Source organism: Hipposideros armiger, unplaced genomic scaffold (assembly GCF_001890085.2).
Source record: "Hipposideros armiger isolate ML-2016 unplaced genomic scaffold, ASM189008v1 scaffold_94, whole genome shotgun sequence".
Lineage (NCBI taxonomy): Eukaryota > Metazoa > Chordata > Mammalia > Chiroptera > Hipposideridae > Hipposideros > Hipposideros armiger.
Window position 1 is genome coordinate 4,505,435 of NW_017731444.1, and position 10,074 is coordinate 4,515,508.

Sequence of the window (10,074 nt, forward strand, 5' to 3'; positions counted from 1 at the left end):
GAACTCTACTAGACATTTTGTGCTCCAGGGCCCAACACATGAGAGTGACAGTCTCATGGATAAAGTAGAGCAGTCATGAATAAGAAATGCTTCAGGGAGGCCACCCCCACCTGCCCCAACCTCCACGAGGAGGTTCCTTCTGTCTTGCCCTTCTCACAATCTGTATAGAGTCAGGCCAGGGGTGCCCAGGAGGAGCCGAGTTCTCCTCCATCTTGATCAAGCTTTGGTGGCTGTGTGCTCTCTCCTTTGCTTCTGTCCTCGTTGTCGGTGCTACAGGACAGCCCAAGGTCAAGAGCCCTAGTCATACTATTGGCCTCAAACCAGATTTGCTGTGTGACTTTGGGCAAGTCTCTGCACCTCTCTGGGGCTTAGTTTCCCCATCTGTAAAATGAACCTATCTTCCCCCACCTTCTCTGCAGCCATCCAGAACTCGCTGATTGAGGGGCCCATTCTACAAAACGTGCTGGGGACGGTCACATCAGTGAACCAGGGCCTCCTAGGCTCCAGGGGCCTGCTCGGAGGAGGTGGCCTGCTGGGCTACGGAGGGGTTTTTGGTGTTATCGAAGAGCTCTCTGGGTGAGTCACGGCAGTGTGGCCTCTCGACTGCCCACCTACTGTGTGCCCTACAGAAAGGCTGGTCTTTTCTTTAGTTCAGGGAAAAGAAGAGAGATTGTTTCTCTTTAATTCGTTGGCAGGTAATGAAGGTGATGTGGGGAGCCCCGGGGACCTGAGTCAGAAAATAAAGAGCCTACTACATGTTGGGCAGGACAGGAATGGCAGCATGCCCCTTTGGTTGAGGGTTCCAGCTCTGAGGTTCAATTCCAGTTACTCACTGTGTGACCTGGGCAAGTTGCTCAGTCTCTCTGGGCTAATCCAGCTATCCATACAGCTCCCCTTTAGGCATCTGCTCCAAAGAGCCCTGCCCTGACCAGCACCTGCTTGTCCCCTCCCTTTCTTCAGGTTCTCCAGGAAACATATCATTCCCTGGAACCCCATAGATTTCACTGGTTTATTTTCTGTCCTCCCTGCTAGATTATAAACCCCAGGGGTGCTAGAAGTTTCGTCTGGTTTATTCACTGCTGTGTCCCAGTATTACAAATCGTGCTTGACACATACTGTATGCTCAAAAAATATTTTTGAATGAACAAAATCACATACTAGCTAATATTTACAACTTAATACCACCTAGCCAGGGTTTTCTGTGTGCCTGGCACAGCACTTAGCATTGTAAATGAATTATCCCATAGAATCCAGAGGTAGAACTGCTATCAACCACATTTAACAGGCGAAGAGGTGGAGGCCTCAGGCAGTGAAGGGGCCAGGCTCACCCAGCTAGGGAACGGTGGTAGTGCGATGTCTGAGTGTTTAATCACAGGCCATGCTGCTTGAGCTAAGCAGGTGGGAACCAGTCCACCGCTGGTGGTGAATCAGGGGAAGGTCAAATGACAGGCCCCAAATTGAAGAGGGAGGGCCAGGAGCCAGGGTGTGGGGAAGGGTCACTGTACAGGAGGGAATGAGGTGCTGGCGGGGAGAGGGGGGAATGGGTGCCCCGCTCTCAGAACAGCAAGTGGGTGTCGGGAAAGGGAGATGATGCTGACATGGCTCGAGGATCGCTGTGTGTCACTCTGTGGTTGGAATTGTCAATATCTCTATTTTACAGATGGGGACACTGAGGCATGGGGCAGCAATGTGATTTGCCTAAGGTCACACCGTCGGTTAGCGGTAGAGCTAGGATTTGAACGGTCAGCGGTAGAGCTTTTACTGGCTGCACTGTGAGCAGCTACTCATGGGGTTATCGCCAGGTCAGTGAATTAACCTGTGTCAAGCAGCTAAAAAAGAGGCCGGCACACAGCAAATGCTCAGTAAATATTAACTGTTATTATTATTTATTATTATTATTAATAGTTCCAGTCTCCCTCCCATTGTAGAATCCTCCCCTCCCCCCTCAGCTGGATGAGGCTGGGCCTCAGACATGAACCAGACATCGTCTTTGCCTCAGAGAACCCCCAGTATGAGGTTGAGTCCGACACTGATGACCCTGTAAGTTCAGGGCAGTGATGGAGGCAGCCCAGGAAGGGTGTGGGAGCTGCTCAGAGGAGGGCATTTGCCTGAGTCAGAGAAGCAGGAAGGAGGGCTTCCTGGAGGAGGAGACACCCTAGCTGAAATCAGGAGACCCCACAGGTATCAGCTAGCTGAAGGTGGAGGCAGAGTGGAAGGAGAATCAAGGGAAAGGTGTTCCAGCCAGAGGGAACAGCCTGGGCAAAGGCCTGGAGGACAGAGGAAAATAATGAACTATGGGAAGCTGTGTGTGAGAACCCACTTGGGTTGCATGTGTGTGAGCCTGGAGGGTGGAAGTGGGGTAAAAATGAGTGGCTCTCCCCTGGACTCCCATCCCAGGCTGAAGATCGAGGAACTCACGCTGCCAAAGGTGTCGTTGAAGCTACTGCCAGGGTTTGGGGTGCAGCTGAAACTGCACACCAAGGTGCGCCTGCATGGCTCTGGGTGAGTGTGCCCTTGGGGACCTCTACCCTACTGCTTCCCACCTCACCCACTGCCCCTCGGGGACCCCCATCCTATTGTCTTCCCATGCCTACTCCACTGCTCCCCTATTTCCTCCCACTCTAGTTCCTCTTCAAGGGACTCCCACCCTACTGTTCTTCCCTGGATCCCACCCCTGTACCCCTTCCCAGAGACCTCCATCCCACTGACCCCCAAGGACTTCCATCTCATGTTCCCGGGAGATACCTACTCCATTGCCTGGAGCTCACTGGAGGGGTTGGGGGAAGAGGGCGCAAGGACATGCAAAATAGGGGACATGCAGGGAGACAGGGGATGAGAGGAGGGCATGGGCACTAGGACACTCGCAGGGCCACCCAACTCGCCCCTCATCAGCGTCCACACGCCCAGGGGTGGGCGTGACCAAGGCGGGCCCTGGTGGATGGGACCTGGCAGNTTTTTTTATATTAATTAAGTGTTAAATGATAATATTTTGGATATATTGGGGTTAAATAAACTATACTATTAAAATTAATTCACTTGTTTCTTTTTACCTCACCTCCTTCAGGGCAGAGGGTTTGTCTCTTTTGTTTACAGCTGTAACCCTAGCACCTAGCAAACAGTAGGTGCTCCATAAATGCCTGCTGAAGAATGAATGAATGAATGAATGAATGAATGGGTGAATAAATAACTTTCTCTCCACCATCATTTGTCCCCGGCCTCAGGAAGGGGATAAAGTGGCTTGCTCTTGGACTTGGGAGGTGGAGGTGGAGTTGGTGCCCGTCCCCCAAATCAGTCCGGAGTTCCTTGCTCCAGGCCCCAGCACTGGCTCCATGCCAAGCCTGGGGTGAGGGGCGGCAGAGGGTTAGAAGACCCAGCAGACTTAGCTCCTTCCTTCCCTCCCTGGGCCTTAGCTGGGGTAGGTGGGGAGGCAGGGTGGGTTCTGTGTCACTGGGTGGACCTTGGGGAACCCTGGAGAGAGACCCTATAGTGGGCTGAATGCTCCAACCCTGTCCCCAGCTCTTGGGGGAGGAGGCTGTCTCTGTAGTCCCTGGGCACCCACCCCAGTACCTCAACTCCCCTTCTCTCTTTCCCCAGAAGGAAGGCTTAGCTAGGCCTGCAGGGAAAACCGCAATTTGCTTCTGACATGACACATTGACGGGTTTCTGGCGGCTGTGACCCTTTTGTGTCCCCAGAGCTGTTGTGGGCATATAAGAGCCGCCCCCAGCCCTGAGAGGGTGGAGGAGCTGACAGGAGGCTGCGAACCCCCACCTACCTGTCGTGGAGCTGCAGGAGTGGGTAAGGCAGCCTGCAGTAGCGCTGGCCTTGTCCAGGCCCCCAACCATTGACCCTGCGACCATCCTGCTGTCCTATCTGAATAACAGAACGAATGTACCCTAGGAGGGGGTACCTGGAGGGTGATGGGAGAAAAAGCCCATTTTACAAATGAGAAAACTGGGGCTCAGAGAGGGGCAAAGGCAGGGATGGGTGGCCCGAGGACAGAATCACAGGGCTTGAGAGGTGCCCATTTTTCTCTAAGCCACGGAAACTGGCTGGTTTCTCGTTGTGGGAATCTTTCCTTCTGTGAGAGACCCTGAGGTTACTGGAGCCAGTCTGGGGCGAGCACTNATCCTGGCTTTGCCACTCTGGTTTGCATGGCCTTGGGCGGGTTGGCTTCCTCTGTCTGAGCCTCAGTGTTTTTATCTGTAAAACGAGGAAGACAGTAGTGCCCATGTGAAAACTTAGTGGAGTGCTAGGCACTCAGTAAATGGAAGTAGGGCCTGTTATTGGGGGCTGGGCTCATGGGGCCTTTCTCCCTCCTCCTCTCCCCATGCAGGTCTGGTGCCCCTTGGGGCTCTTGGAACTGTGGAATTCTCTCTGGCCACCCTGCCTCTTACCTCTAACCAGTACATAGAGCTGGACATCAACGTGAGTGCCCTCCGAGGCCCTGCCAACTGCTGGGGTGTGGTGGGGTACTGGTGGAGGCCACATTGGAGATGCTGGGTCAAAGCCACATGAGTGAGCCGACCCGAGATCCTCCCATGTCCTGTCTCCTGCCCCTGCAGCCCATTGTGAAGAGCTTAGCTGGTGACGTAATTGACTTCCCTAAGCCCCACAAACCTGTCAAGGTGCCTCCCAAGGAGGACCACACATCCCAGGTGACCGTGCCTCTGTTCCTCTTCAACACCGTATTTGGGCTCCTGCAAACCAACAGTGCCCTCAACATAGACATCACCCCTGAGCTGGTAAGTGTGGCACCCTGCCCTGCTGTGCCCTGATAATGCTAGCAATGGCCCAGTCATATCATCATTGATTAGTCTCGATGAGCCCTTTTCTCCATAATTGGACAGAGTTGGACAAGTTTATAGCATGCACATGCCCACTCTTGTCCTGTGGCAAACATTGCTAATCGATAATGGCCCTCTGCTTGGCTAAATTCTAAATGGGACTTCTGAATCCTTCTCAACATGGCACTCCAGGAAGTCACTTTCAATTAGTCAGAACTGATATATGAAATGTAGCAACTTTCCATCCTTGCACCAGATGAGCCCTTCCAGAGTCAAAGTCCAAATTTACACTAAAGTGTGGATGGCTAATGTTTCTACTGCTCTCTCAAGAGCAGATTAGAGTTGAAGAAAAGAAAACTAGGGTTGGACTCCAAAAGTTATTTGTTCTGAAGCTTCTGAGATCTCTCTGCTTTCATTCCGGACCCTCTCACACCTCACAGATGTCTGGAAGGCCCAGCCCCCAGAAGCCTCACCCAGAGGCATTTTTTTTTTTGGTCTCAGCCCAGCCCTCTCCAAAGACAGTGAGCTCTAAGCCACTTGCCTCCACCTCCACCCCTACTGCTACCGCTACCCAGCCTGAAGCTCAGATCCGAGGGAACATGGGTTGATCGCTCACTTCCTGCATGTATGGTCCAGAGAACACTGGAATAGGCTCCTGAACTGGGAGGCAGGTGTCTTCTAGCTTGAGAGAGGTGGCAGTCAACCAGGCAGAGACTGAGGGTGAGAATGTGTGTGTCTGAGCGCTCTGTGTGTGTGTGTGTGTTTGTGTGTAAAGAGAGAGGGATCCCAGAGGCCAGGTGCTATCCTCAGGTACTGTCCACCCCCACCAAGTGACAGCCTTTTGTTGGGTGAGAGTCTGGGAATCCTGTGAGCAGGAGAGAGTGTGTCTGTGTGTTTATCCATGCGACATGCGAACAGGTCTGTTCCGAGAAGTGGACATGTGTAGTTCAGGGCTCTCAATCACCAGGGCCCAGGGGGCAGAGCCCTTATTGATTAGCAGAATAAGGGAAGCAGGCCTGGTGGACTATAGTGAACTGGGGAGCCTGTGCCCCATTTCTCAGGCAGCTGCCATTCACCTTCCCCAAGGGCTGGGTAGTGGGTACAGGCTCAGTGTGACTAGATTTTCCAACTTTTCAGCCCCAAACTGGCAAAATCATATATGAAATTTCCTGATTTGTGTATACCGGAAACAAATTCATAGTTTTTAAAAACACTGTTTGGGCAAAAGGCAAAAATGTTTGTGGTCAGATCCCTGGCCTTCAGATTGTGATCGGAGGCAGAGTGGTTCGTAGGTTCTGGAGTTCGCCGGCCCCAGTGAAATCCTGGTGCCTCCACTTACCAACTTACGAGTCTGGACAGGAGCCTGAGGTTCCGTGTCTGTAAAATAGGAGTAATCATAGCACCCACATCTTTGAGCTGTTGTAAATGTGAAATTAACAAAGGCAGGCACAGCCCTGAGCCCGTGCCTGGCATGTAGCAAGTGCTCAGTAATCATTGGCCAAAGAAAGGAACATGAGTGTTTGTAGCGATGTGTATGTAATTGGTGCGGGGTGGTGGTGGTGGTGGTGGTGGGAGGGGTTGCGGTATGGACAAAACTGTGTGTGTGCTGAGGGATCCCTGTCCTGTGTTCCTCCCCCCTCCTCTCCTTTGGTCTTGGGTGCAGGTTCCCAGCAATGTCCCGTTGACAACTACAGACCTGGCGGCTTTGGTCCCTGAGGTGAGTGGTGCTGTCATGATTTTTGATCGCTGTAACTCTTTCCTGATGAGCCTGAATGGACTCCAGAATCTTTCTCAATACAGTTCTCCAAATAGCTGCAACTGCATGTTGAATCTAAATTCACACTAAAGTGTGAATGGCTAACATCGTATCCTTTCCTGATAGCAGAGTGGAAAGGACCAGGGTTTAGCTGCCCCAGAAGCCAACTGGGCATTTGTCCTGAGGCTGTTCCTTTTCTATCAGGGAGAGGACAGAAGATTCTTTCTAGGTTACTGAGTCTCCTCACCCCAACTGCCTTACTTCATCTGGGTCTTGGTCGTCTCTGTCTCCAGAGAAAAGACTTAGGGCACTGGCCTTGGGAAGGAAAGAGAAGGGAGAAGATTCAGGGAGGTGTAACTCGTGGACATCAGTACATGACCGAAGGGCCTGGCCTCAGCTCTCCTGTCCATTCAACTGGGGCTGGACCAGATACTTTCCAGCTACGAGTCTCTGAATTCATACTGAGGTTGAAATCACTACTCCAAGGTCCTTACCTAGCAGCAGGTTCTGATAAAGTTTGGAAAGAGCCCCAGAAGGTCTGGGTTTCCACCAGAGAAGATGGAGAGGGAAGCTAATTTTGGGGATATGGAAAAACTGTGAATATTTGAAGGTGATGATTCAAACCAGCCTTAGTGGGTGTGGTTGGGGCCTCAGCTTCTTGGCTAAAGGGCATAGGAGTCTCAAGCAAGGGATAAGATTGGGGCTAGACACTGAGAAGCACCTCCTGAGGGCAGGAGTTGTAAGATGGTGGAGAGGGACTTGGGAGAGGCAGAGGTGGCAGGAGCAGGGACCCATGAATGCAACGAGCTGGGTCATATCCCTCCAGGTCAGGGAGCCTGGGCCTGGCTCTGGAAGCTGAAGCCTTTGCTCTCCGCTTGCTGGCCTTGCAGAGTCATGGCCCCAGCTCTGAGGCTGGTTCTAGAGCTTCAGGATCTGTGGCTACGTGAGGGTGGAATCTGGTGGTTCCCTAGCTGTATGACCCTGCAACTCTGGAAGTCTGGGCTTGAGGAGTTGGCCCCCCAGATGCTAGCATTTAAGTGACTCCAAGCTTCTGTGACTCTGGTTTCCAGCACTTCCATAATTCCATGATGTTATGATGATGAGACTCAGGATTTCCTGATTGTGTGATTCAATCAGTCAGTCAACAAATATTCACTGAACACCTACTATGTACCAGGCCCTGTGCTGGGTGCTGGGCATCCAGAAGGAGTAAAAGGTGACGAGTAGACAAAAGCCTCTGTGTTCGAGGAGCTGCCATTCTGGTGGGGGTGACAGACATTGAACAAATGCATAAGTAGAAGGTACACAGTGTCAGGAAGTGAAAGAGAATGGAGTGACAGGCAGATTAGGAGCACAGGGGTAGTGCTCTTAAACAGGGTGCTCTGAGGAGGCAACATTTGAGCAGAAGGCTGAAGGAGATGACAGAGGGAACCATACAGGTATGTGGGGAAAACATTTCCAGGTGGAAGGAAGAACAAGTGCAAAGGCCCTGAGGTGGGAGTGTGCCCGGCAAGTTAGAGGAACAGCGAGAATCTAATTTGGTTGTTCCATGGGCTGGTGTCTCCCCATCTGACTGTCAGCCTCATGGGGGCTGAGACCAGGCCTGTCTGGTTCAGGCTGTAACGTCAGTGCTCAGCATGGTGCCTGGTGCCCAGTAGGCGTTCAATGAGTGTTTGTTGACTCACTGACTGATTCTATTAGTAGGGCGTCTAAGCTGCTCTCACGCCCCCTGCTCTGCCCCTGCCTCTCTCCAGGTCCTGGTGAAGTTGCCCCCAGGCCAGCAGCTCCTGCTCTCACTGCGGGTGAAGGAAGTACCTACAGTCACGCTCCAGAGCAAGAAGGCCACAGTCTCCATCCCAGCTGTCATCCACGTGCTGTCCTACCTCCCTGCAGGGACCCCTGAAGCCCTCTTCGAGCTAAACGGGGTGAGTGGATGAGCGAAGGGAGCCCAGCACTGGGGTTCTGAGTGGGGCTGACCCTATAGAGGCTGCTGGGGGGGGAGGTTGTCTTCCTCCCGATTTCAGGTGGCACAGCACAGGGAGTTCCTCTGCTTCGCTGCCATCATCTGAGCTGAGACCTGAGTACCCGCTTAGACTCCTGCCTCATTGAACATGTGACTGAGCCCAAGGCCTGTCGACTGCTTCCTAAGGGTCTCAGGAATGACTTCCCATCTTCCCAGCCTCAGTGCTCAGATTTCTCTTGGATGACCCTCCAGCTTCCTCCTGGCCCCCCAGCTCCAGTATGCTCCCCTCTACCTCACCTCTACAAGTTTTCCCAAACGTACACCTGGGCGAAGACAGGTCCCTCCCGGCTCACTCTCTGTCCCGGCTCCCTAGCACCATTCGTTGCCTCCCTGCTGCATCCTCTGCCTTTCCTGTCCTTGCGCCCTAAGCCTCAGTGACTCAGGGCTACCAGGTCCCACTCCCTGCCTTTGTTTGTGCGGTGTCCACCCGCTGCAGTGCCATCTGCCCCCTTCCCTTGGCTAATTCCTCATCTTTCAAGGTTCAGCTCCCATGTCACCTCATTGGGATGCCTTTCTTTGCCCCACTGCAGGCTGGACTGAGGGTCTTTCAAGCTCCTGCAGCCCCAAACAACACCGATCACCCTCAGTTTTCATACTCTGGCTCTTGAACACCAGAACCTTCAGGTTACCTCCTTATAGCCCAGCATGGACCCTAACACACAGTAGGGCTTCAGTAAGGGTTAGTGGAAGGAATGGATGGTGGAAATTCACCTGTAGGCCAAGGCAGACCTGTCCTCAAGCTCCTGCTGAATGTGAGTGTAACCTCTGCCTGCCTTCCCCCTGCAGGTTATGACTTTAAGTGCCCAGCTGTCTCCTTCTGCCACCAAGCTGCACCTATCGCTGTCCCTGGAACGGTAACATGGGGTCCTGGGCCTTGTCTATAGGAACAAGAATTAGGAAGCAACAGGAACCTCCTCCCATTTATTGGGCACCAACCAAGTTGCAGGTGTTTTACCAGCATCGTCCTTGCCTCCAGGACCCGCCGGGTAGGGGACGGTGTTAGCCCCTTTTACAGATGAGGCATCCGGAGCTCAGAGACACAGGATCCAGAGCAGGCGTCTTCCACTGCACCTGCTCAAAACCTGGTCCTGGAGATAAACCTGTGGCCAGGATGTGGAGTCCAAACTCCTGAGTTATCCGTCCCAGAGGCTAGCCACAGAGATAACTGTCCTTGAATGTGGTAAAATGCTTTGCAATTCATGCGGACTAGTTCATTCTCTAATCTTTCCACCCCCATGGGAACTAAGCCTCAAGATAATCATAATAGGCAAGATGACGATGTTGGTGACAATCCTTCCTTACACAGGTATAGCACTTTAAAGTTTACAAACCCTAGGTTGGCACAGTGGGTTGTCCCTGGCAGTAGGTCTGCAGTCTGGGTTCCACTATCCAGTTCCAGTGCTGTCACCGTGGCCTGGGGCCTGGCACCTGTCTGTCCCTCCCCTGGATGTGGGGGGAGGGCTTTCCTAGGGGTCTCTAAGATCTGCCCGTCCTGAGCCATAGGCACCCAA

At 52.8% G+C, this 10,074-nt stretch overlaps 1 protein-coding gene across 1 annotated transcript in view; it reads left to right on the forward strand.

The window, feature by feature from the left end:
* Nucleotides 1-10,074, forward strand: part of BPIFB3 (BPI fold containing family B member 3) — a 32,811-nt gene that overhangs the window by 8,468 nt on the left and 14,269 nt on the right. Inside the window, exons 3-11 of the mRNA XM_019645695.1 lie at nt 420-576; nt 2,398-2,502; nt 2,626-2,791; nt 3,693-3,795; nt 4,334-4,425; nt 4,563-4,742; nt 6,448-6,501; nt 8,295-8,465; nt 9,350-9,417. Of these exons, the coding sequence (XP_019501240.1) occupies nt 420-576; nt 2,398-2,502; nt 2,626-2,791; nt 3,693-3,795; nt 4,334-4,425; nt 4,563-4,742; nt 6,448-6,501; nt 8,295-8,465; nt 9,350-9,417 (1,096 nt within the window). The remainder of the gene's footprint in view (nt 1-419; nt 577-2,397; nt 2,503-2,625; nt 2,792-3,692; nt 3,796-4,333; nt 4,426-4,562; nt 4,743-6,447; nt 6,502-8,294; nt 8,466-9,349; nt 9,418-10,074) is intronic.